The sequence below is a fragment of the Scomber japonicus genome, chromosome 10 (genome assembly GCF_027409825.1).
Source record: "Scomber japonicus isolate fScoJap1 chromosome 10, fScoJap1.pri, whole genome shotgun sequence".
In the NCBI taxonomy this organism is placed as follows: Eukaryota; Metazoa; Chordata; class Actinopteri; order Scombriformes; family Scombridae; genus Scomber; species Scomber japonicus.
The window spans coordinates 32869826-32896764 of NC_070587.1; the positions used below are offsets into that span (position 1 = coordinate 32869826).

General features: G+C 41.5%; 2 protein-coding genes and 1 long non-coding RNA gene across 4 annotated transcripts; all 3 read left to right on the plus strand.

Moving 5' to 3' along the window:
- Nucleotides 1–4891: 4891 nt before the first annotated feature.
- LOC128366923 (CD209 antigen-like protein A) lies at nucleotides 4892–6295 on the plus strand. Its single transcript, XM_053327683.1, has 5 exons — nucleotides 4892–4916; nucleotides 5120–5539; nucleotides 5634–5797; nucleotides 5934–6046; nucleotides 6123–6295. Exons 1-5 carry the CDS (start codon nucleotides 4892–4894, stop codon nucleotides 6247–6249), a joined length of 849 nt encoding a protein of 282 aa, XP_053183658.1. The 3' UTR covers nucleotides 6250–6295.
- A 3611-nt stretch (nucleotides 6296–9906) lies between these two features.
- On the plus strand, nucleotides 9907–11289 carry LOC128366731 (uncharacterized). 2 transcript variants are annotated; one of them, XR_008321887.1, is made up of 3 exons: nucleotides 9907–9944; nucleotides 10370–10459; nucleotides 11220–11289. It is a non-coding gene; the product is annotated as an uncharacterized LOC128366731 (long non-coding RNA). The 2 variants fall into 2 exon arrangements; XR_008321888.1 differs by lacking the exon at nucleotides 9907–9944 and adding an exon at nucleotides 10186–10205.
- Nucleotides 11290–11311: 22 nt separating this feature from the next.
- On the plus strand, nucleotides 11312–12393 carry LOC128366924 (C-type lectin lectoxin-Phi1-like). Its single transcript, XM_053327684.1, has 4 exons — nucleotides 11312–11537; nucleotides 11632–11795; nucleotides 11932–12044; nucleotides 12121–12393. Exons 1-4 carry the CDS (start codon nucleotides 11312–11314, stop codon nucleotides 12245–12247), a joined length of 630 nt encoding a protein of 209 aa, XP_053183659.1. The 3' UTR covers nucleotides 12248–12393.
- Nucleotides 12394–26939: the final 14546 nt, after the last annotated feature.

Below are 26939 nucleotides of genomic sequence, written 5' to 3' on the forward strand. Positions count from 1 at the left end.
TGGTGCAATCATTCCTTCTGTTCATAACGGCCTTCAAATGGAGGAGATCCTACACTTCTGTTCTGACTGCATTTAATGTAGTGCTTTAAATGCTTTATGATTTAGCTCTTATTCATCCATTCACACACACACACACACACACACACACACACACACACACACACACACACACACACACACACACACACACACACACACACACACACACACACTACAGCTAAGGTTTGTAATATATTTTTGCAGACATGTTTAGAGAGGATCTTTTAATGATCAGTATGAACAGGAGGAATATTTACAACACACAAAACAAGTTTTAATGTTTATACAGACACCTGAGTATTGTTTTAAATTAAAAATTGTGAATGCATCATTTTATTTTTTGAAGAGGACGTAAAACATTTAACACAACAGTGTTTTCCCCTAGAAATTTTTGTAGCAGCGGTGCTGTGTGCCGGTAACCTAGCAACACTAGGGAGGTCCGGGAGTATGCTACCCGGAAGAAAAATTTGAAAAAATAAAATAATAGGGCTGCAACTAACGATTATTTTGATAAATGATTAATCAGTCGATCATTTTTTCAATTAATCTATGAATCGAATAAAAACATATATTTTAAATGTCCATCCCTTCATTCAAAAACAAAATATTATTTCAAATTGACAATGCAAAAAAGTGCTCAAACAACATGTTGCTGCTTGAAAATCCCTGAGTTGTTAAAGTTATAATTAAATTATAAATAATAATTTAAACAAAACAACTACTGTAAATGTTAATGTCGGATAGCTTTAACAAAATAACATACATGTATGCTACACAAAAATAGGTATTTTCTGTAAATAAAAGATAAATAATAATAGTGGTTTATTTTGTAGTTTTACTTTTTCCATCAGTAGGCCATAACTCAACTCTCAACTCAACTCAACTTTATTTATAAAGCACTTTAAAACAACCACAGCTGAAACAAAGTGCTGTACATAAATACATAAAAACAACACAGGAACATAAAACAATTAACAGGAAATAAATACTAAGATAATTGTTTATTGTTTTTAAAACAAATTAAAAACAATAAAACTAATTAAAATAAACAAACCATAAAACACTAAAACAAGAGCAGAGTCTCATGCACGGTTGAAAGCTAAGGAATAAAAATGGGTTTTAAGACGAGTTTTAAAAATGGACAGTGAGGAGGCTTGTCGAATATTTAAAGGAAGCTCGTTCCATAGTTTAGGAGCAGCTACAGAAAATGCTCTATCCCCTCTGAGTTTCCGCTTTGACCTCGGTACCTCCAGGAGCAGCAGATCAGCTGACCTGAGGCACCGAGCAGGAGCGTGGGGGTGAAGGAGCTCAGAGAGGTAGAGCGGGGCCAGTCCATTTAAAGATTTAAAAACAAATAAAAGAATCTTAAAATGAACTCTAAAGTGCACAGGTAGCCAGTGGAGGGATGCCAGGATGGGCGTTATGTGCTCCCTCTTACGTACTCCAGTTAAGAGGCGAGCGGCTGCATTTTGCACCAACTGGAGACGTGCGAGGGAGGACTGACTGACTCCAAAATAAAGTGCATTACAGTAATCCAGCCGAGATGTGATGAAGGCATGGATCACTGTTTCAAAGTGCTGTAGTGTGAGGAAGGGTTTTACTTTTGCCAGCTGTCTAATATGAAAAAAGCTGGACTTCACCACAGCACTAATTTGCCGATCCAATTTAAAATCACTGTCCATCTTAAAACCCAAGCTTGAGACTGTTGGCTTAAAATAATCTGCCAAAGGACCCAAGTCAAATGGAGGGGGTTCACAAAGGCCACTGGGACCAAACACCATCACTTCTGTTTTTTTCTCGTTAAAGTTAAGGAAGTTCAAAGCCATCCAGGCTTTGATGTCTTCAAGACATGCCAGAAGTGGTGTTAGGGAGAAAGCGTTTTTCTTTTTCAGCGGCACATATATCTGACTGTCGTCAGCATAAAAGTGGAAAGAGATGCCATGCTTTCTCAGGATGGAGCCCAGTGGCAGTAAATACAACGAGAAGAGCAGGGGCCCTAAGACCGACCCCTGTGGAACCCCATACGGCAGTGGAGCAGAGCTGGACTCTGAAGTACCAAGGCTCACGCTCATGGTTCTGTCAACCAGATAGGATCTGATCCAGTCCAGCGCAGTACCACAGATACCCACTAGGTGGCTTAGCCGAGCCACTAGGGTGTTGTGGTCCACTGTATCAAAGGCCGCTGTTAGGTCCAACAGGACAAGAATGACATGATCACCAGAGTCATTTGTTAATAGAATATCATTAAAAACCCGTAGTAAGGCTGACTCGGTGCTGTGCAGGGTTTTGAAGCCTGACTGAAAAACCTCCAGGACATTGTGTTCATCCAGAAATGACTGTAGCTGGGCATGAACAACTTTCTCCAATAATTTTGAGATAAAAGGCAGCTTGGAGATGGGCCTAAAAATTGGCCAGCACGCTGCAGTCAAGGCCAGGTTTTTTAAGTAGCGGCTGCACCACAGCATGTTTAAAACTTAGGGGAACGACACCAGAAGACAGGCTGCTGTTTATGATAGCCAGCACTGACTGCCCTATACTCGGGAAAACCTCTTTAAAGAAGCTTGGAGAGACAGCATCACAGGGAGAGCCTGATGGCTTAATATGGCCAACCAGATCTTCTAAAAACGACATAGACACAGGCTCAAACTTATCAAGAGCTGCAGAACAAGGATGAGGGACAGAGGGGTCAGGTGCAGTAGCTAAGATGAGAGTCCTAGCAGTAGCAACCTTATCAATAAAAAAGTGCAGGAAGGTATTGCACATTTCAGGAGATGCCTCCAAGCTGACAGGCTGTGGGGCATTAAGAACAGTGTCAATGGTTTTAAATAACACCCGCGGGTTATGACGATTGGCTTCAATGATGTTTGACAGGTATTCTCTTCTGGTCTCTTTAACAGTATTCTGGTAGCAGCGCCAACAGTCCTTAAGGATTTGGAGAGAAACCTGCAGCTTGTCCTTCTTCCACTTTCGCTCAGCTTTGCGACACTCCCGTCTAGCTGCGCGAGTTGCGTCATTAAACCAGGGCTCTGATTTTGCTTTAGGCTGCACAGTTTTCTTTGGCGCCACCGAGTCCAGTATGGTTAGGCAGGAGGTGTGAAACCAAGAGCTGAGCTCCTCCGTGTTAACAGAGGCAGGGCAGACACAGAGCTGATCAAAAGCCACAGAGAACTGGCCAGCAGTAAAAGAGTTAAAAATCCGACGGCTCTGAACAGGAGCGCCAGATTTAACATCAGCACAGGAGAAGGCAACTTCAAACAGTACTGGCATATGATCAGAAATTAAATCGTCACAGATCTCCAAGTTAGACACAGATAAACCATGAGAGAGGACGAGGTCTAAAGTGTGTCCATGTTCATGTGTGGGGCCAGACACACACTGAACTAAATTAAAAGAGTCAATAAGGCTTAAAAAGTCCTTCACCAACGGCTTATCAGGACAACACACGTGAATGTTAAAATCCCCGAGAAAGAGGGCACGGTCATATTTAGGCATGATTTCAGCCAGAAAACCAGAAAAGTCATTCACAAAGTCCTTGTTGTATTTGGGAGGTCGGTAAATGACAGCGCACAGCACCGGGTCGGAACGACCCACCTCAAATAAAGCCACTTCAAAGCTGGAAATTGAGGACGAGACGGTGCGCTGCTTACATTTAAAAATGTTTTTATAAACTGTCGCCGTTCCTCCTCCACGACCCGACGTCCGAGGGGAGTTAAAGTAAGAGCAGTCAGCAGGTAAAAGTTCGACCAGAGGGCTGCACTCACCGGCACCGATCCAAGTCTCTGTCATACAGAGGAAGTCCAGGCCACGGGAGCTGAAGAAATCCCTCAGGATGAAAGTCTTGTTCGCCAGGGATCTAGCGTTCACCAAGCCAATCCTGGTGGGAGCTGGGGCCTGTGATCCGGTGGAACGGTGAGCCCGGGGTAGCGTCCTCAGAAGCCCGTGGTTTACCCCGCGCTGAGAGAGCCGAGGAGGGCAGAGACGGCGGGGCTGGAGTCCCTCAAAAGAGCCGAAGACAGGCACCAGGCAGGTGTCGATGGGGTCGAGGAAGCGCCGGGCCACAACGAGAGGAGGGAGCAATCCGTGTCCTGTCCGAGAAATGGACGTAGATCGTGTCAGGCAGAGCTTCAGCTTCACCAGCCGACCTCCGCGTCTACCGCGGCGACGGGAACGCTTGCGCCGGGAAGGTAGGGTCGGGGCCCGGTACAGGTGAGGTGGGATTCCCGCCAAAAACGGGGGTGAGGTATACTGTCCACCGTGATCAAAAGTACTTAAATCACTGATATTCCGCCGGATGAACAAAAGAGACTGGCGATCATACACCAGCAGAGACTCAATTTGTTTAGTGCCAATGATTGAAAACAATAACACTAAGACTTGCAGGAGCACCAGACGGTCAGCCACACACACTGGCGCCATCTTGGATACGTCACTGATAACCATAACTATAACTATAACCAGGGAGCACACTGCAACAAGGTTAATGATCCACACACTGACATTAAATCATTGATATGATGCAAAAAATCCATAGAAAAAACCCATCGTTTTTTGTGTACGCGCACAGTAACTCTCTAGTGCACACTGTTGCTTGCTCGCTCCAGATTCCAGGAGATTGTGTCTCATTTGCGGGCGTCAAGGAGCCACTATCAATATACGGGAGACTGCCGCAACGTCCGGGAGAGTCGGGTTGTCTGCTTTTGCCCTCCTCCTACTTCAGTAGCTTATGAAGAGAGGGGGCAGCTTGCCTAGCCTGCTAGCAATTTCTAATGAAATTGAGCAAGTGATCAATATAGTTTACTTCAAGCACAGTCATTTTTGCAGCGGCGCTGAGAATTCAACAGCGGTGGTGTGAATGTACATAGGGGAAACACTGACAAGTCAGCATTATCTGTTCATTGAAAACCGTGTTTTTATATTTCCCCATAGCCTTCATATAATGTGATCATATCATAATGTGAAATTTAATTTTTATGATAATGTTAAAAAATATATATGTGTTTTCGTATAAAATATGTTGCATAAATAAAATAGCCTTGCAACAAATTCTCAAACCTCAACCGTTTCCTGTCTGTCACTGTAGTTACATCTGTCATCTCTGATAACAACAACACGCTGACTGCAGAGAACCAGAAGCTGAAAACCAACCTGTCAGACCTCAACAACACACTGAGCTCAGAAAAGGAAAGACTGAGGAGAGACAACGATGATCAGACGGTCATCATTGGAAACCTGACAAAGGAATATAATGACTCAGAAATGAAGATCAAGGAACTAACTGCAGAGAACCAGCAGCTGAAGACACAAAACCAGCAGCTGAAGACACAAAACCAGCAGCTGAAGACACAAAACCAGGAGCTGAATACACAAAACCAGGAGCTGAAGACACAAAACCAGGAGCTGAAGACACTGAACATCTTAATAGAACAAATAAGAAACACAGAGAACAACATTACTGTCGTCCAGCAGATCATTGATGCCTACTGCCCAATAAAAGATGGAAGTAAGTTCAGATCTCATAACTCAAGTCCAAAAATAACCAATAATAATGTAACAATGCAGTAATGTTGTTTATTTGTTGATTTCTGTTATTTCAGACAGACAGTGTAAACCTTGCCTAGATGGCTGGCTGCACCACCAGTCCAGCTGTTATGTAATCCATAACGTTGATACTGCTGATCAGAAAACCTGGGAGGAAGCTCAAGATGACTGCAGAGGAAAGAATTCAGACTTGGCTGTAATAGTTAATGAAGATGAAAAGGTAATGAGAAAACTGTGGGAGTTTTATGACGGCCTATATGAAATGAAACTGTATTTTCTGAGTCTGTGAGCCACAGTGTGTTTATTTAAGTTCAGTGTTTAAATATCTCTCATAAGTGTCTTTCTGTTGTCCTCAGACATTCATCAGAGATAACAGTTGGAGAAGTTTAGGACTCACTGGCTACTGGATTGGACTGAGAGCTGAAGACAGGAAATGGAAGTGGATCGATGGAAGTGATCTGACTAAAAAGTAAAAGTCACATTCCTAAACAGTTTGAATCATAAAATCTATCAGCCTTGATCTAAACATTATGTTCTTCCCTCAGATCCTGGATGACACAACCTGATAACAACGGCTACTGTGTAATTTCTGTTCCAAACCAAGGATGGAAATCAGTGAGCTGTGGAAACAAAAACGGTTGGATCTGCAAAAAGGCGGCTTTATCTGTTTAAACAGTGAGAAGCCTCACATGAGAAGGTTACTGGATACTCTGTAAAGATTAATAACATATAAGATCATATCAACTGGATCGTAAATATCAATACAATTCAGAACATTTTTTTTCTTTAAGCTATGTATGTATATGCTGTGTGTGTGTGTGTGTGTGTGTGTGTGTGTGTGTGTGTGTGTGTGTGTGTCCATCAAACCTCTAATAATGTGTTCTAACCTGATTTGTTGATACTGTATAAGGGTTAAAAGAAATTTGGGAGTGAATACCATGTATGTGTTGCTGCGAGTGTTTGGCTACTCACACTCACTCTATCTCATATGTATTGTATTTAATCATTATGATTTATAACATATTACCAGTAAAGTAAAAGTAAATTGCAAGAACCCTATATCACACAAATGGAACAACACACTTCTAATTTGATATTGCAAATCCAGTGTTTCAGTGTTTCCCAGAAATGTGAGAGACTATGATGGTAAAAACATTTTGTACATATTTAAGTCAAATGCATCATTGTGTTGCACTCAGAGCAACATTAAGAGGTTATATCTAGAAATGTTTGTGTGCTTTAGTCATTTAACTGCTGGTTGTATATTTTATGAATATAATAAAATACTGTTTCAGTAAATATCTTTTTCTATATTGTGTTTCTTCTAATAACTAAACTAACTGTCTTTGCTTATCAATAAAAGACGTCCAGATGTTTTAAAAGTGGATCAGGATCAGAGTTGATTTATTGTACAGATGGAAGGAAGGAAGGAAAGGAGTAAGGAGGGAGGGAGGGAGGAAAGGAGGAAGGAAGGAAGGGTGGAAGGAAAGGAGGAAGGAAGGAAATGAGTAAGGAGGAAAAGAGGAAGGAATTTAGGAGAGAAGGAAGGGTGCAAGGAAAGGAGGAAGGAAGGAAGGAAGGAAAGAAGGAAGGAAGGAAGGAAGGAAGGAAGGAAGGAACAGTCAAAGAGATGGGGTCAGTTTGACCCGTGAGGACGACACAAGGGTTAAACTGAACCAAGCAAACAAGCATAAAGCTGCTGCTGTGCTTTAAACACACTGTTTCTTTTTCTTTTTTTCTCTCTCTCCTCTTTTCTTCATTTTATCCTCTTCTCACTCTCTCCTTTCTTCATATATCTCTCCCTGTTTTCCTCTTCTCCTCTCTCCTCTCTACTTTTCTTGTTTCTTCATCACTTTCTTCTTACTCTACCTTCTTTTCCTTTCTCGTCCTCCCTTCATCCTATCTGTCTCCCCTCATATCACCTTTCTTTTCCTCCTCCTCCCTCCTTCTTTTCTCCCATCTCTCATCCCCATGTGTTTTCGCCACGCATTTTCATATCTAATTCCCTCCTTCTGTCTCTCCTCTTCTCTCCCTTTCCCTCCATCCTTTCCTGATCTCATCTTCTTTCCAGTCGTCTCCTTTCCTCTTCTCATCCTCTCATCTTCTTTTCTTCCATCCCCTTTCTTCCATCTTCCGTCTCTCCTCTTTCCTCCTTTTATCCTCTTCTCATTTTCTGCCTTGGCCAGGTCATGGTGGCATCAGGCTAAGCAATGACGTCCAGACATTGTTCTCCGCAGCGATGTTCATCAGCTCCTTTCTGGGGGATCGTAAAGTGTTCCAGACCAGGAGAGATATATAATCCAGCGTGTTCTCTCTCTCCTCTCTCCTAACAGAATCAAATACTGCCCCACCATTGTGTCATGAACCGTACTGAGAGTCATCTTAATACAACCTAATTCAATGTACAATAATGGGACAACTTCTGCAATACTGCTTCAAGCTGCTTTTAAATTTTTATATATATTTTTAAACATATTTATTGATTTGGGATGATGAGATTTGAAGGGCTCAGTGGTCACTAACAATTAAACAATGAAAACAACCATCAGGACAGATGAGATGAACAATCACACAAGGGGGAATAAAGAGTTAAAGAAAAGGTGTAAAAATGAGAGAATGGTGTTGAATTAAATAAATAGTATTGCACATTAAGTAGGCTGAATATTGCACATAAAGGGGCTAAATGTGATTTCAATTTCACCGCTAGACGTCACAGCTCTGGACTGCATGTAACCAAAACAAAACTGGCTCAGGGGTACACCCCCTTTAACCCTAACCTTAACCCCCTTTAACCCTAACCCCAACCCCCTTTAACCCTAACCCTAACCCCCTTTAACCCTAACCCTAACCCCCTTTAACCCTAACCCTAACCGTGGCTAACGAGTTCATAGCGTCCTCTGCCATGTACATGAACATACAAACAGAAACCAGGTTTACCTCCTCGTTGTTATTTTCTCTGTCATGTTTTCGGCGAGTCGCCTCTGTGATGTCACCCTCAGAGTCCAGTGGGTCCCAGAGCCATAAAGAGGGTTAGGGTCTCTATGGGTCCGGTGGGTCCCAGAGCCATAGAGAGGGTTAGGGTCTCTATGGGTCCGGTGGGTCCGGTCCTATCTGGGTGCTACTCTGCTGGAAACACAACAGCTGAGAGGAGCGAGTAAGAGGACTTCCTGTAAAGGTCCCGGCTCCAGAAACGGGGCTTATGTCTGTGGTTAGTGAGTCTACTGATAGTAAATGATGCAGAGCAGCATAATTAATAAGGCAGAGACATAGTGGCACTTTCTTCCATAACTGAAGTTGAAGTAGTTCTCTTATTTTGCACAGACAGTGTTTACACGTAGAAAGCCATGTTGCATTTATGCATGCATCCAGTGGAGCTTCACAATAAAATGAGGCATAATGTGTTAATTCCACAATAGGAGATATGTTATGTTGTTATCTAACAGTTCTAACAGAAATTAAGAGTTAGGGAATATCAGAATATCGGATATCGGCAGGAAAGTCAATATCAAGCATCCCTATAATAAACACAACTTTTCATTTGAATAAATTTACTTGATGTGGTTTACAGTTAAAAACTTTCAACAGTTTGATGTAACTACAAGATTTTTCGTGTTGTGTGTCACATTCATCATCTCAACGTCACTGTTTGTCTGAAACTAAAGACTCATCTATTGTCTCTCTCTCTCTCTCTCAAACACACACACACACACACACAAACACAGCATATGTTCTCTTCCTCAGTGTCTTTGTGTCTCGTTAGCTACTGCACACATTTTCACTCACACACACACACACACAGTAACCCCCCCCAAAACACACACACACACACAGACTAAAGGGCAGCAAGAAATGGACTGACAGGCTCCAACTGCACCAGTATATATATATATATATAAAATTCTGTCTGGGTGTAAGGTAGCAGTGTAAACATGTAATGGGTTTTTTTATTGATTTGAGCATCCTCTCAATATGCAGACTGGATTTAATAATGAAGCAGTGACACAGTGCTGAGTAGATAGACTGATGCACTGTCAGTCCTACGACTGACCAGTCCAGCTGTTCAGAGAAGCTGAGAGGAAGCTCAAGAGAACTGCAGAACAAAGCAGAACTACAATGGTGTGAAAATATGTTGCAAACACGCCCTGTTAAAACCATTAACACAATTAAAACCATCAGATTATTTCCAGACAAGACTCAAGAAGCGTTAGCTGATAACCTGACAGTCACAACTTAAAGCAGAAGTGAAACCTTCCTCTTCTCTGTACTTTATATGTTCTTATAGTCTTCATACAGGACTGCTGACTGTCAGTCTCTTTAGTTCAGGATGAACAGAAACACACAGACGCTCACTGTTGCTTCATCTGGAGGTAAGATGATTTCTAATACGTAAACACTTGATGAGGTTCTCATCTTTTAGTGAAACAGTATGTTAGTTTATTCTTTTTAAAGCTTTGATACATGACAACACATTGGCAGCTAAAGATTGGATGTGATTGTGTAAATAAGAGCCAATTTACTGCAGATATTTAAACATCAGTGTTTGATCTGAACTGTTTCAGATGAACTTGAGGAAGTAAGTGACATTAATACAGCTGTGAGCACTGTGGACAAAATGTCAGCCACCTCAGGTATGTTAGAAATATAGTTGACAAACTTTCATTTTTTTTAAAGCATTGTATTTTTCATATACTTTAAGAATTGAAAGTTTTTCTAATGAATCAAAAATCTATAAAAGTCCATGTTGAAATCAAAGTGTCGACATCATTGTGCTCAATCCTTATTGTTTTCTTAGATAAGAAGTGTGGCTCCTTCACTCAGAGTTTTCTACCAGTAGCAGTGAGTTGGGTGATACTGTTGGTAATCTTGGTCCTTCATATCTACTGTGAGTATCCTCTATGTGAATATCAGCTTGTTATTATTGGTGTTAGTTCTTATGTAAAGGATAGATTAACATATTATTAAAGTCAGTTTAAAACAATAGTCAGATGTTTATATGTACATTGTTACAGTTTTGGCTTGGTGCAATCATTCCTTCTGTTCATAACGGCCTTCAAATGGAGGAGATCCTACACTTCTGTTCTGACTGCATTTAATGTATGCACACACACACACACACACACACACACACACACACACACACACACACACACATGCACGCACACACACGCATGCACACACAAACACACACACTCACACACACACACATGCACACGCACACGCAAACACACACACACACACACACTACAGCTAAGGTTTGTAATATATTTTCGCAGACATGTTTAGAGAGGATCTTTTAATGGTCAGTATGAACAGGAGGAATATTTACAACACACAAAACAAGTTTTAATGTTTATACAGAAACCTGAGTATTGATTTAAGACTTTTAAAACATTTCTTTAACACAAGTCAGCATTATCTGTTCATTCAACAACTCTGTCACAGCTTCAAAGCAGAACTGAAAACCCTGTTTTTATATTTCCTCATAGCCTTCATATAATGTGATCATATCATAATGTGAATCTGTCATTTTAATGTTTTTATGATCATGTTAAAGATATTTTTGTATAAAATATGTAACATAAATAAAATTGCCTTTTAACAAATTGTCAAAGTTCAACCCTTTCCTCTGTCTGTCACTGTAGTTACATCTGTCATCTCTGAAAACAACAACAAGCTGACTGCAGAGAACCGACAACTGGAAACCAACCTGACAAAGGCATATAATGTCTCAGAAATGAAGATTAAGGAACTAACTGAAGAGAACCAGCAGCTGAATACACAAAACCAGGACCTGAAGACACAAAACCAGGACCTGAAGACACAAAACCAGGACCTGAAGACACAAAACCAGGAGCTGAAGTCAGAGAAGAACATCTTAACAGAACAAATACGAAACATAGAGCATAACGTTACTGTCGTCCAGGAGATCTTTGATGCCTACTGCCCAATAAAAGATGGAAGTAAGTTCAGGTCTCATAACTCAATTCCAAAAATAACCAATAATAATGTAACAATGCAGTAATGTTGTTCATTTGTTGGTTTCTGTTATTTCAGACAGACAGTGTAAACCTTGCCTAGATGGCTGGCTGTACCACCAGTCCAGCTGTTATGTAATCCATAACGTTGATACTGCTGATCAGAAAACCTGGGAGGAAGCTCGACAGAACTGCAGAGGAAAGAATTCAGACTTGGCTGTAATAGTTAATGAAGATGAAAAGGTAATGAGAAAACTGTGGGAGTTTTATGACGGCCTATATGAAATGAAACTGTATTTTCTGAGTCTGTGGGCCACAGTGTGTTTATTTAAGTTCAGTGTTTAAATATCTCTCATAAGTGTCTTTCTGTTGTCCTCAGACATTCATCAGTGATTACAGTTGGAACACTCCAGGACTCACTGGCTACTGGATTGGACTGAGAGCTGAAGCAGAGAAATGGAAGTGGATCGATGGAAGTGATCTGACTGAAAAGTAAAAGTCACATTCCTAAACAGTTTGAATCATAAAATCTATCAGCCTTGATCTAAACATTATGTTCTTCCCTCAGATCCTGGATGACACAACCTGTTAACAACGGCTACTGTGCAATTTCTGTCCATAACGAAGGATGGAGATCAGTGAGCTGTGGAAACAAAAACGGTTGGATCTGCAAAAGGGCAGCCTTTTCTGTTTAAACAGTGAGAAGCCTCACATGAGAAGGTTACTGGATACTCTGTAAAGATTAATAACATGTAAGATCAAATCAACTGGATTGTAAATATCAATGCAAAGATTTTTTATGCAGAATGTGGGATTTTTTTCTTGAAGCTATTTATGTACGTGCTGTTTGTCTGTGCTCCTTTACTCAGTCTTTTCCACCAGTAGCAGTGAGTTGTATTATCCTGTTTTAAGCCTTTTATATTTACTGAGTATAAACTCAGACACTCCATCATCTGTAAGCATCTCTAACATGTGTTTGTCTCAGCTGCCATGATTCTTGTCCCAGACTTCTTCTGTAAAAATAAAGCTGAAAACTTTGAATCTAAATGAATTTTACTCAGTTTCTCTTGCTGTTACTGAAATCTTAAATTAACAAGGAATAAAGGAACTCATCATTCACTCAATCATATAATTACTGTAAGTGAAGTTCAGGGTTCAGGTCGATTGTGAATCAAATGAATTCAAAGAAAGTTACTTTATAAACTTGACTTTTAGATTTATTTCAAATCAAAAGAACTGCAATGATTGATTCATTGATTTAGTGTGCACCCGAGTGCGATTGATGCTTTCACACCAACGAAAACGAACCGAACTAAGAGCTTTTGGTCCGAATGTACTGTTTAGTGTGCACCAACTCCTGTTGGAGACAACTGTTTATTCTGTGAAATACCACAACAAATAATACTCTATAGCTCCATTATCTATGAGTTCATTCAGTGGATCCAGTATACTCTGTTCCTCCATGAAGTTAGAAATATTTTATAAAGTTGCGACATAACTCTCTTGAGTTCTGCTCATAGTCTCTCAATCCTTTGGTTGTGTACTGACACACTAATAACACAACAACTGTTCAATCCCCTTCATTCCCACTAACCAGGAAACCTGTATGTTTTCCATACTGCGTTCATATCTGACCAGTGAGAGCAAAACAAAGTTCTCTACACCTCCTAAAAATAAAGACAGGACACATGAGGCTCTGTTGTTAGATAAGCACTTAAAGTTTATAATAATCATCAACACAACCATGAAAGATCATCCACCACCTAACCAGCTTGTGTCTGCTGGGAGATAAACACTACATTACAGGAAAAAATGCCAAAAACAAAACAAAAATCCCCTTTATTGTCTCTCAGCTCAAAGAATAAAGTTTGGATTTGAGACACAACTATTTTAGGTCAAACATGCATTTTGGTTTAACACTGTTGTGGTTTATAAAGCATAAACTATAAATGATCACCCAATTCTGTGTAAGACCTATTTAGCCAACTTCATTCTAACTTATTACCACAGGTTTTACACATATTGTTTTAGAAATTATGGTCAATTGATCTCATTTAATGAAACTATACCTCATTTTATAGTTAATGCCTGTTGTTGTTCTGGGTCAAACATGACCTGAGGACAACAGTAGGGTTAAATATTTCAAATTCATAATTTCCTTCACAACAGGAAGGCCTTCGATTGTAACAGCAATCTGTGACAGTTTTCAGTCAGTGAGCAGCACGGTTATTGTGATAAAAAAGCGTTCTGATCGGCCCTTAATCGTATCATAAATAATGTGTTAACACTGACAGCTCTACTTCTGATACATGACAACACATTGGCAGCTAAAGATTGGATGTGATTCTGTAAATAAGAGCCAATTTACTGCAGATATTTAAACATCAGTGTTTCATCTGAACTGTTTCAGATAAACTTGAGGAAGAAAGTGACTACGTTAATACAGCTGTGAGCACTGTGGACAAAACATCAGCCACCTCAGGTAGGTTAGAAATATACTTTATTTGACAAACTTTATTTTTTTTTAAGAATTGAAAGTTTATCTAATGAATCAATAATCTATAAAACCCCCATTTTGAAATCAAAGTGTTGACATCATTGTGCTCAATCCTTATTGTTTTCTTAGATAAGAAGTGTGGCTCCTTCACTCAGAGTTTTCTACCAGTAGCAGTGAGTTGGGTGATACTGTTGGTAATCTTGGTCCTTCATATCTACTGTGAGTATCCTCTATGTGAATATCAGCTTGTTATTATTGGTGTTAGTTCTTATGTAAAGGATAGATTAACATATTATTAAAGTCAGTTTTAAAACAATAGTCAGATGTTTATATGAACATTGTTACAGTTTTGGCTTGGTGCAATCATTCCTTCTGTTCATAACGGCCTTCAAATGGAGGAGATCCTACACTTCTGTTCTGACTGCATTTAATGTAGTGCTTTAAATGCTTTATAATTTAGCTCTTATTCATCCATGCACACACACACACACACACACACACACACACACACACACACACACACACACACACACACACACACACACACACACACACACTACAGCTAAGGTTTGTAATATATTTTTGCAGACATGTTTAGAGAGGATCTTTTAATGGTCAGTATGAACAGGAGGAATATTTACAGCACACAAAACAAGTTTTAATGTTTATATGTTCACCTGAGTATCGATTTAAGAGGTTAGGGTTAGGGTTATGTAAAACATTTAACAAAAGTCAGCATTATCTGTTCATTTAACAACTCTGTCACAACTTAAAACCCTGTTTCTATATTTCCTCATAGACTTCATATAATGTGATCATATCTTGTGTATTTGTATAAAATTTGTGGCAATTGCTTTGCAACAAATTCTCAAAGTTCGACCCTTTCCTCTGTCTGTCGCTGTAGTTACATCTGTCATGTCTGAAAACAACAACAAGCTGACTGCAGAGAACCAGGAGCTGAAGACAGAGAAGAACATCTTAACAGAACAAATACAAAACATAGAGCATAACGTTACTGTCGTCCAGCAGATCATTGATGCCTACTGCCCAATAAAAGATGGAAGTAAGTTCAGATCTCATAACTCAAGTAAAAAAATAACCAATAATTTATTTGTTGGTTTCTGTTATTTCAGACAGACAGTGTGAACCTTGCCTAGATGGCTGGAAATACCACCAGTCCAGCTGTTATGCAATCTATAACCCTGGCACTGGTCAGAAAACCTGGGAGGAAGCTCAAGAGATCTGCAGAAGATGGAATTCAGACTTGGCTGTAATAGTTAATGAAGATGAAAAGGTAATGAGAAAACTGTGGGAATTTTATGACGTCATTTATGAAATGAAACTGTATTTTCTGAGTCTGTGAGCCACAGTGTGTTTAAGTTCAGTGTTAAAATATCTCTCATAAGTGTCTTTCTGTTGTCCTCAGACATTCATCAGTGATAACAGTTGGGTTGGTGTTTCAGTGTTTCCCAGAAATTTGAGAGACTATGATGGTAAAAACATTTTGTACATATTTAAGTCAAATGCATCATTGTGTTGCACTCAGAGCAACATTAAGAGGTTATATTCTAATAACTAAACTAAAGACTTCCAGATGTTTTAAAAGTGGATCAGGATCAGTTGATTTATTGTACAGATGGAAGGAAGGAAGGAAGGAAGGAAGGAAAGGAGTAAGGAAGGAGGGAGGGAGGAAAGGAGGAAGGAAGGAAGGAAGGAAGGAAGGAAGGAAGGAAGGAAGAAAGGAAGGAAGAAAGGAAGGAAGGAGGGAAGAAAGGAAGGAAGGAAGGAAGGAAGGAAGGAAGGAAGGAAGGAAGGAAGGAAGGAAGGAAGAGTCAAAAGAGATGGGGTCAGTTTGACCCGTGAGGACGACACAAGGGTTAAACTGAACCAAGCAAACAAGCATAAAGCTGCTGCTGTGCTTTAAACACACTTTCTTTTTCTTTTTTCTGTCTCTCCTCTTTTCTTCATTTTATCCTCTTCTCACTCTCTCCTTTCTTCATATATGTCTCCCTGTTTTCCTCCTCTCCTCTTCTCCTCTCTACTTTTCTTGTTTCTTCATCACTTTCTTCTTACTCTTCCTTCTTTTCCTTTCTCATCCTATCTGTCTCCCCTTATTACACCTTTCTTTTCCTCCTCCTCCCTCCTTCTTCTTTTCTCCCATCTCTCATATGTTTTCTTCACTCATTTTTAATATCTAATTCCCTTCTTCTTTCTCTCCTCTTCCCTCCATCCTCTCCTGATCTCATCTTCTTTCCAGGCTTTTTTTTCTCTCTCTCTCGCTCTCTTTTTCTTCCGTCTTCCTCCTCTCATCCTCTATCCCCTTACTTCCTCTTTTCCCTTACTCTCGTTTTTTATCTCTCCGTTTCCCTCCATCCTCTCTTGATCTCTTCTTCTCCTTTCCTCCTCTCCTCACTACTTTTTCTGTTTCTTCTTCACTTCTTCCTCTTCCTTCTCTTCTTTTATCTCGTTTCTTTCTCCCTATTCTCTTCTTTCCTTCTCACATCCTCTTATTCTTGATCTCCTCTCTCTATCTCTCTCCTCCTCCTTCTCTCCATCAGGCTCCTCTTATCCTTTCTCCCCTCTACTTCTCTTGCTTCTTAAAATCACTCTTTTCCTTTTTCTTCCTTTCTCTTTTATCTCTTGTTGTTTCCCTCCATCCTCTCCTGATCTCATATTCTTTCCAATCTTCTCCTTTCCTCCTCTCCTGCTTTTCTTGTTTCTTCTCTTCCCCCTCTTTCCTTCTCACATCTTCTTCTTTCCATCTCTCTCCTCCTCCTCCTCTCCTTCTCTCCTTCAAGCTGATTTGAGTCCAGCTGTAGATAATTTGCTGTTTGACTTATTTTTATGTTCGGCTGCACGATGGGTCATCAACACACACACACACACACACACACACACACACACACACACACACACACAGAGGCCTAAACATTTCTCTTTGTGCTTCACATCAGATCAAACGTGACCACAGAAGAAATAATTCACACGCATCGATTTTATAAATATAACATCCCTCCGTCTGATCCGCTGTCACCGATCATTCCTCTCGTCCTAATATGCTGTAATGTGTCGAACAAGATGCGGCCTTGTTGAACGCAGCTTTGAAGATGATGCAACACGATGAACGGCCGGCATGCAAGAAAACGCTTGACGGCAGAAAATCAGACGGGAAGAAGGAGAAGAAGAATAAAGAGAAGAGAGTGGAGGAGAGTTTAAGATGCAGAGAAGAATCTTAACATAGTCGTTATTTTCAAAAAGATATAAAATGTTTAAGACAGCGAAAACTGTCTAAAAAAAAAAAGGGTCAAAGATGCAGAAAGACTTGTTAGATATAAAACAACTTTATTGATTTCTTTAGAGCAACATGTCTTAACTTGCAGCCTTCATCAGACATATTTATCCCTCCTGTTGTCCTTGGGTCAGATTTGAAGTGGGAAGACAATTTTGAATAACGTAAAAAATTAGATATAATATAATATAAATGAGGCTTATTGAATTAAAGCAGTATTAAACGACCCTCGCTACCTCGCACCGTTTTATGGTGAAACATCGAAATCTGCCGCATCGCCACAGCCATCAGGTTTATCCAGGCGGGGAGTTCTGGTCCTCTGAAATGAGGCCAACACGGAAGTAACTTAGAACTGCATTCTATCAAAAGGCCACCAGGGGGCGACCGTCTCTATACAAGTCAATGGAGAATTCACCAACTTCTCACTTGATTTCTAACCTCAGTAAACGTTTTCAAAATGTGTTTATGGTCTCAATCGCTAGTTTAAAGCCTTCTTCAATGCAGTATGATGTGATGGGTGACGTCACAGATGTTACGTCCATTTCTTTTATACCTTTAAAGTGATACTGATACCAGCTGAGTGCTTCATCAGATTCCCATTAACACATTGAGTCTCTGTCTTTTATGGTGTGTAACAGTGTGTAGTGTAGACTCACTTTAGAGCGTTTAGGAGACATTTTGGCTGCTGAACTGCTAAACACGGTAACTCAAATTCACCACGACTTCACCACCACAGACAGGTCGTAGCTGCTGTGGCAGTGGACCAATCACATGATGCATTACATCAAAGAACACTTGTGTTGATTGGCTGTGAGCAAGTCAGGTATCGATTTATTTCGGTCGATATCTTAAAGAAATCGAGTTCTACTACCTTTAAGCCTCACTGGACTTAATGCATCTTATTATCTGCCTCTGTGACTACTGCAGGTCCCAGTATTATTAAAAAATGAAAAAAGGTGGAATGAAAACAAAAGCTAGAAAATATGTCTAAAAAAATTAATTTAAAATAACAGCTAATAAAAGATTATGACATTTTAGGACCAAGTGTATCAAAGTGATGGACAATAAAAACATCTAACTCAAGCACAGTTTGGAGGTGTGTGTGTGTGTGTGTGTGTGTGTGCTACAGCTCTGTATCACACTCTATTCACTAAGCCTCCTTTCATCAGTCCAAACTAATCTAAAAAGCTGTGATTTAACTCTCTCTGTAATTATTCCCTGCTGTCATATTCTGTTTTCTCACCGTGACTTTAATAAATCTAACACATGTACACTCGGAGAATGAACTTTGCTCACTTTGCAGATTGTTTTGTCTGTTTTTCTCCTTTTATCTGAAACCATAAAAACCCTTTTGCCAACACTCTTGACTCGCATTATAGCAACTTCACTGCTCCGGCAGTGTCATACGGCCATAATCACATTAAAAAGAGAAAATCGCCCTCTCCGCTGTTATTGCTGTAATGTGCATGATTTTCAAAATGTGGCCTATTGTTCTGAGGCAGCCAGGTGGAAGAGTAGAGGCGTTTCTTCCACATTATAAAGACGCTGTGGGTGTTGGCGGGTTGATGCAGCCACGCAGGCCACCGGCCCGGCTGACGTGATGGGAGAGACAGGCAGGACACCAGCTCAGGGCCTCGTTACTGCAGCTCCATTAAGCTTCACGCTTAAATTATACCCTAATACCTGTTGTCACGGCGATGCACTGGGCTGCAAACGTTTATCCGGGCCATGGGGGCTAAAAAACCCGCCCACACATCACCTCCAGCGATGAGCACACACTGCAACCAACACGCGTCAATGCTACACCCCCCTGCAGGTCACACACACACACACACACACACACACTAACTAACACATTATCTAAATCTACACAGATGAAGTTCATTCAGGCCTCAAAGCTCAGCGCCCGCAGTCTCTCCCTGAAATGTATTCTGAGCTTTTTTTTATTAGGTTTGAAGGAAACTCTCATCACATCTCGTCCGTCCACCTTCAGTTCATCGTGTTTCCCTTCGTTTAATCGTTCATGATATAAGAAGCACAAGCAGCCGTTGTCTCACAGCCGCATTCGTCTGCGATTAGAGCAGAGCTGTGTGTGAGCAAATGATGAGTAATACACAGGCAGGGAGTTCTGGTCCTCTGAAATGAGGCCAACGGGGAAGAAATTTAGAGCTGCATTCTATCAAAAGGCCACCAGGGGGCGACCGTCTCTATACAAGTCAATGGAGAATTCACCAACTTCTCACTTGATTTCTAACCTCAGTAAACGTTTTCAAAATGTGTTTATGGTCTCAATCGCTAGTTTAAAGCCTTCTTCAATGCAGTATGATGTTCATTTGGGACATTTTGGCCTCCCTGATTTTATATTTCACGATAAAGCAGGGTATGCATTAGGGCGTGGCTACGTCCTGATTGACAGGTTGATTGACCAATGTCCTCGAGATCCATCGCAACCATAGCAACCTCCCCGCTCCGACCATGGCTCTGCCCATGGCCCCGCCTTATGCCCATATAAGTAGAATCTGTGTTTTTATTTTTCCCAGCATGCACCTGAAATTTTCAAGATGGCGCTGCCCAGATTTGAAACTATTGGCTTCCAAGCAGCAGTCCACAAACCAATGGGTGATGTCACGGATGTTACGTCCATTTCTTTTATACAGTCTATGGTAATACACAGTAAATCAGCTGGGTTAGACCTGACTTCCTGCTGTCACCCTCTACAGGCTGAAGAGTGCATTACAACCACAGATAAAGCACAACAATTCAATGAAACAGTTTTTTGGAAATCGCAATATGCCCGACAGGTGGCAGTATTGCTACCGTACCATAATCATTTTTATGTGTTTATCGATTGCATTATTAAATCAAAAATAATCGCAATTAGATATTTTTTCCCCCAAAATTGTCCAACCTCAACCACAGCTCTAATAGTGTCAGATTAAACAAACAAACAATAAATCCCATGTTAAATTTTTCAAGGTGTCCAAAACCTCTTTTTCTTCACATCTCCAGCTCTATCTTTACATGATTTCCAGTTAAAAACTCCTTATTTATCTTGTACTGGTCCTTTATGCAGCCGCTCAGTTCAGCCTCTGTCTATTAACAGGCTGTTTTAGCTCCTGTCTTTGGACGACTGGAAAAATCTCAGACAGACGTTCATCATCAATTAAATAAGAAGCAGTGAAAGGCTTCAAAAATTAACTACTGTGTCCAGCGGCGCCATCAGGGGGTGAAAAGTTAGGATGAAGAATGGGATCTAAGGGCCCATGACTGACAGGGGCCATAAAACAATATAAGAACATTATTAACATATCATCATTAACAGTGTTATATTATCACAGCTCAGTGTCAGTAAATATTGTACAGTTAGTATTGGACTACAAGGTAGAGGTGTGGTTACAGTAATGGTGAAGTATTGGTGGGACCCAATGTGATATCTTTTCATGGGGCCCAAATTCCCTGGTGGCCCCCCTGACTGGGTCTGGGGACCAACCAATACTGGACTTTTGAGGCTGATGTCAATACTGATATGAGAGAGGAAAGAAATTCGTCCAATAATCATAATGTGGCACAAGTTGCTGACAGGACAGACAATCAATACTTTTTAATCACCAAACTAAAGACTGCAGAGCTCCCAGCACTCAGGAAAACATCTAAACTTTAACTTTAAGATTCTGCTCCTCACTTTCAAGATCCGTCCCAACCTTCGCTCCATCGTATCTCTCTGAACTTATTCACTTACACACCTTCCCCAACTCTCCCAACTCTCTCCCACCAGACATTCACACTCCTGACTCTGTCTCCACCTTTAAATCCCACCTGAAAACGCACCTATTCAGAGTGGCATACTCTGTCTCTCACTAACTATGTAATCTTTATTCTGGTTTATTTATTGTACTAATGCACTTTGTAGTCACATTCATATTTATTCTTTATCTTTGCACTAAATGTCACCTGACGAGGGGGGCCCTCACATATATACAGAATATTTACATTAAAATACACCTGTTTATGTAATGTGGCTATCAAACATGGCTATCAAGGTGATATTTTACAATTTAACTATGAACTTTATTGTGAAAAACAAAAACTAATTACAAAGAAAAAAAATTAAAAATTGAGACCAATGCATGCAAGAGAAAATAAGATTGATAAAAAAAATGTCTTTAAAAATGTAAATAAAGTAAAATAAATAAGAGAAATATATGAATAAATAAGAATAGGACAAAATAAGACAAAAAGTGTATCAAAAGTTAGTAAAGTTCATTTCCTGAGCCAGAACCTCGAGTTTGATCATGAGCTCAAAATCAATTAGTCATGTTGCAGGTGTGTGTGTGTGTGTGTGTGTGTGTGTGTGTGTGTGTGTGTGTGTGTGTGTGTGTGTATGTGTGTGTGTGTGTGTGTGTGTGTGTGTGTGTGTGTGTGTGTGTGTGTTTTAAATATATTTTTAAGGAACCAAAATCTGAACAAAGAAGATTTTAGTTTAATGTTTAATGTTTAGACATTGACAGTGAGGATGTGTTATGTCAATGCTAGTCCTCACAAATATAGAAGTACAAACGTGTGTGTGTGTCTGTGTGTGTGTGTGTGTGTATGTGTGTGTGTGTGTGTGTGTGTGTGTCGACACTCAGGCAGTCTGTTTTATCAGAGCTCAGTCTTTCATCTCCGCAGCAGGCCTGAACGCAGCAGACAGACTGGGTGACGTTGACACCCAGGGGTCCCTGAACACATCATCAGCACCCGTCCTCCACACTTCAGCCCAAAGACCCTGAAATCTCCTGATACCACCATGTCTGTCACACACACACACACACACCCACACACACACACACACACACCATCAAACATCTCCTCACATTAACCATCATCACTTTTTTTAAGCTACATTTCTTTTCTTTTTATTGAACAGGGAAGACTGCAGAACAGGAAGTGGAACAAATGATACACTATTAAAACCTCAACAGAAAAAGTATAATTAAAGTTAAAAAAATATGTATCATGATAACACAGAGGGGAGAAAGAAAAAGAAAAACAAAACATCCTAAAAAACACCCAAAGTGTGTGTAATCTTCTCCATTGCATAAATCTATTTTAGCTACATTCCCTCCATCTTTCCTTCGTTTCTTCCTTCCTTCCTTTAAAATTCAGAATAGAATTCAAAATCCTTCTCCTCACGCTCTCAATGATCAGGCTCCATCATATCTTAAAGAGCTCATAGAACCTTATGTACCTACTAGAGCACTGCGCTCCCAGCATGCAGGTCTACTTGTGGTTCCTAGTATCTCTAAAAGTAGAACAGGAGGCAGAGCCTTAGTTAGGGCTCTTAGAGCTCTTAGCTTATGCTGCTATAGGCTTAGACTGCCGGGGAACTCCCATGATGCACTGGGCTCCTCTCTCCTCCTCCCTCTCTCTCTCTCTATCCATCCATCTATATCCATTAACATTCATGTACTATTAATACATTCAATAGGCTAAACTTCTTCTGGTCTCACAGGTAATCTGGACCTGTAGACGTCCGGATGACAGATTCCAGTCCCGGACCTTAAATGTGCTTCTCTCCTCTATCCTTCCTCTCTGTCCTCTATCCTTCCTCTCTCTCACTCTCTCCTCTATCCTTCCTCTCTCTCACTCTCTCCTCTATCCTTCCTCTCTCTCCTCTCTACTCCAACTGGTCGAGGCAGATGTTCTCCCACTCTGAGTCTGGTTCTGAGGGTTCTTCCTGTTAAAAGGGAGTTTTTTCTCTCCACTGTGTCTCATGTGGGAATGTTGGGTCTCTTTAAAGTTAAAACCTGAAGAGTTCGGTTTAGAACCTGCTCTATGTGGAAAGAGCCTTGAGATAACTCTGTTGTGATTTGGCGCTATACAAATAAAGATTGATTGATTGATTGATCCTCCCTTCTTTCCCTCTTTCCTTATTGTCTTCTTTTCCTTTCTCCTTTCCATCTTTCCTTCCTTCCTCCCTTTCTTCCTTCTTTCTTTCGCTCCATCTTTCTTTTGTTTCATCCTTCCTGTCTTCTTTTCCTTCCTTCCTTCCTTCCTTCCTTCCTTCCTTCCTGTCGTCTTTTCCTTTCTCCTTTCCCTCTTTCCTTCCCTCCATCTTTCCTTCCTTCCTTCCTTCCTCCCTTTGTTCCTTCCTTCCTTTGTTCCTTCCTTCCTTCTTTCATTCCTTCCTTCCTTCCTTTGTTCCTTCCTTCCTTGTTTCGTTCCTTCCTTCTCTTTCCTCTGGATCTCCGGGTCGTAACAATAATCACTATGAACGTGTGAGAGTGTGTCACAGTCTTTTGAGAGATTCTGAATGATGGACTCCAAGTTCAGACTCCCTTAAATTGGAGCAGAGGAGCACTTCAGATGTGAGATTTTTGGGGTTCAGTCCAGCGCATGAAGCCACCTGACTGCTCCGTGGTGGGCTCGGCATCGGGCTGACAGGGGGAAGCGGGAGCCTCCATAAATTGGGTCGCGGAGGGTAAAACCGCCTGAGGGCCGCTTTGCTGACAGCGCACATCTAAATCAGCACGTTAAGCACCGGTACACGACAAAGAACCGCCAAGAGAGAGAGAGAGAGAGAGAGAGGGAGAGAAAGAGAGAGAGGGAGAGGGAGAGGGAGAGAAAGAGAGAGAGAGGGAGAGAGAGAGAGAGGGGGAGAGAGAGGGAGAGAGGAGAGAGAGAGAGAGAGAGAGAGAGAGAGAGGGAGAGAGAGAGAGAGCGAGAGAGAGGGAGAGAGGAGGGAGAGAGAGAGAGAGACAGAGAGGGAGAGAGAGAGGGAGAGAGAGAGGGAGAGAGAGGAGAGAGACAGAGAGAGGGAGAGAGGGAGAGAGAGAGGGAGAGAGAGAGGGAGGGAGGGAGATAAAGAGAGGGAGAGAGAAAGGGAGAGAGGGGGAAAGAGAGAGAGGAGAGAGAGGGAGAGAGAGAGAGAAAGAGAGAGAGGAGAAACTGCATGCATTATGTGTTTTAATATTCAGAGTTTTCAGAGCGCTGGATGAGATCAGTCGGTGGAGTCGAGCCATTTGGCTTCCCTTCAAAGAGACGGACGTATGAAGGGCGTCAACCCAATCGCCTGAAGGTCCTCGTTCACCCGCAGCCGAGGTTAAACATTAACACATAAAACACATTGATCACTGTCTGTGGAGGCAGTCATCCCTTCCTTCCTTTCTTCTGTCCTTCCTTCCTTCCTTCGTCTCTTCCTTCTTTGCTTCCTTCGGTCCTTCCTTCGGTCCTTCCTTCGTCCCTTCCTTCCCTCCTCTGTCCTTCCTTCCTTCTGTCCTTCTGTCCTCCCTTCCTTCTTCTGTCCTTCCGTCCATCTGTCCGTCCTTCCTTCTGTCCTTCCTTCGTCCCTTCCTTCCCTCCTCTGTCCTTCCTTCTGTCCTTCCTTCGCCCCTTCCTTCCCTCCTCTGTCCTTCCTTCTGTCGTTCTGTCCTCCCTTCCTTCCCTCCTCTGTCCTCCCTTCCTTCTTTCTGTCCTTCCGTCCGTCCATCCTTCCTTTGTCCCTTCCTTCCCTCCTCTGTCCTTCCTTCTGTCCTCCCTTCCTTCCTTCCTTCATTCTGTCCGTTCCGTTCCTGCTCAGGACAGGAGGGAGGAAGGAAGGGAGGAAAGGAAAGAAGGAAGGGACGAAGGAAGGAAGGACGGAGGAAAGAAGGAAGGAAGGAAAGGTAGGAGGGAGGGAGGGACGGAGAAAGGAAAAGAGGAAGGAAGGAAGAAAGGGGATGGAGGAAGGAAAGAAGGAAGGGAGGAAAGAAAGAAAGAAGGAGGGAGGAAGGACAGACAGAAGGAACAGTCAAAACAGAAGTGATTTGTAATACATGAATAGATGGTGATATGTTTTATATGTTACAATAAGGCTCCTTTTAGCTGTTATAAATATCTATAACTCATAAATGAATGCTCATAATGAGATGTTTATTTAACCAGATGGATATAAATGCAGTAGTATAGTGATCCTGCATTGATGGATATGAAATTAGATTATAACTCATTTATAACTGTTAATTAAAGTGTTTACCATCTAATTAATAACTCACTTATAAGCATTTATTCCATGAATTCAAATGGATAACTCTCCTCTCTCTCTGCTGCAGGTTGAGTCCAGAGGGCTAAAAATGCAGGTTTACCGATTTCACAGAAGAACAAAAACACTAGTCTTGGTTTTTTTCACACACACACACACACACCTAGATACCAAATGCAGCATCAAACAGCACTAAAGACAAGTGAAGGAGGTGTGTGTGTGTGTGTGTGTGTGTGTGTGTGTGTGTGTGTGTGTGTGTGTGTGTGAGTGTGTGTGTGTGTGTGTGATGAAAATGAGGTCAGCTGCAGTGTTTCCGACACACTCCTCTCTGTCTCTCTCTAACCTTTAGAGAATCCTGCCGACACTCAGATTAACTCTCGCTGAGGGTAAATCCTGGACGACAGCTCAAACACACACACACACACACACACACACACACACACACACACACACACAAGCTCTCCATTTCTTTCTCAATCTCTCACAGACACACACATAGATGCATACACACTCTAGAGACTGCATAAAGTAATACCTCAAACACACACACAAGCTCTCAATCTGTCTTTAACTCTCTTACTCTCTTGTGTACACTCAAACACACACACACACACACACACACACACACACACACACACAAACACACACACACACACACAAACACGCACTGCAGCTCTTGTACCATCACTTTACAAATGTGCATACACAAGCTGTCTCTAGTTCCCTCTCTCTCTGACACACACACACACACACACACACACACACACACACACACACACACACACACACACACACACACACACACTGGTACGTCCTGAACTTTTGGGATCTGTGGGTAAAAAGCTGACTTGATGTGACGGGAGGTGTGCAGACTCGGCAGAAGTGCGGTTCTGCAGATGGTTGAGCAGCTGTCAGATCTCTGTCAGAAAAACCGTCGCCGCGCTTTTTACTCTACGAGCTCTCTGCCTCTTCCTCTCTTCCTCTCTTCCTCTCTTCCCTCCACTCCGACTCGCCTCGCCTCACCCCACAGTTCTGAGTTTGTCAAACCTCAGCGAATCCTCCATGTGGGCCACCGAAACACACCGACTGCAACCTGGTGGCACTGAGCAGGAGCAGAGTGTGACTGTTACACTTTCCCGCCATTTAGAGCTCCGAGTCAGCAGAGTTATATTGAGTCTGTGTGTGTGTGTGTGTGTGTGTGTGTGTGTGTGTGTGTGTGTGTGTGTTATACTGTAACCTGGTGACATCAGCTGATTTAACAAAGGCAAAACAAAGTGAATGGCTCTGTTCTAAACCTCATACTTTCCTACTACTCATACTAGTTCCTGGATGGTTTACTAGATTCTTCAGAAATGCAGAGTATGCATCAAGAGCTGACTACTCACACTCATATTACCCAAGATGCAACGTTACTTCTGAAAAAAAACAGTGGTTTCAAGTAAGCTACAGCGAGGGTATGTTCGCTTCCTGTTTTCAAAATAAAAGCACCTGTCGTCCTCCCGGGTCAAATTGACCCCGTCTGTTTTGACTGTTCCTTCCTCTCTCTTTCCTCCCTTCCTTCTGTCCTTCCTTCATCCCTCCCTCCTTCTTTCCTTCCCTCCT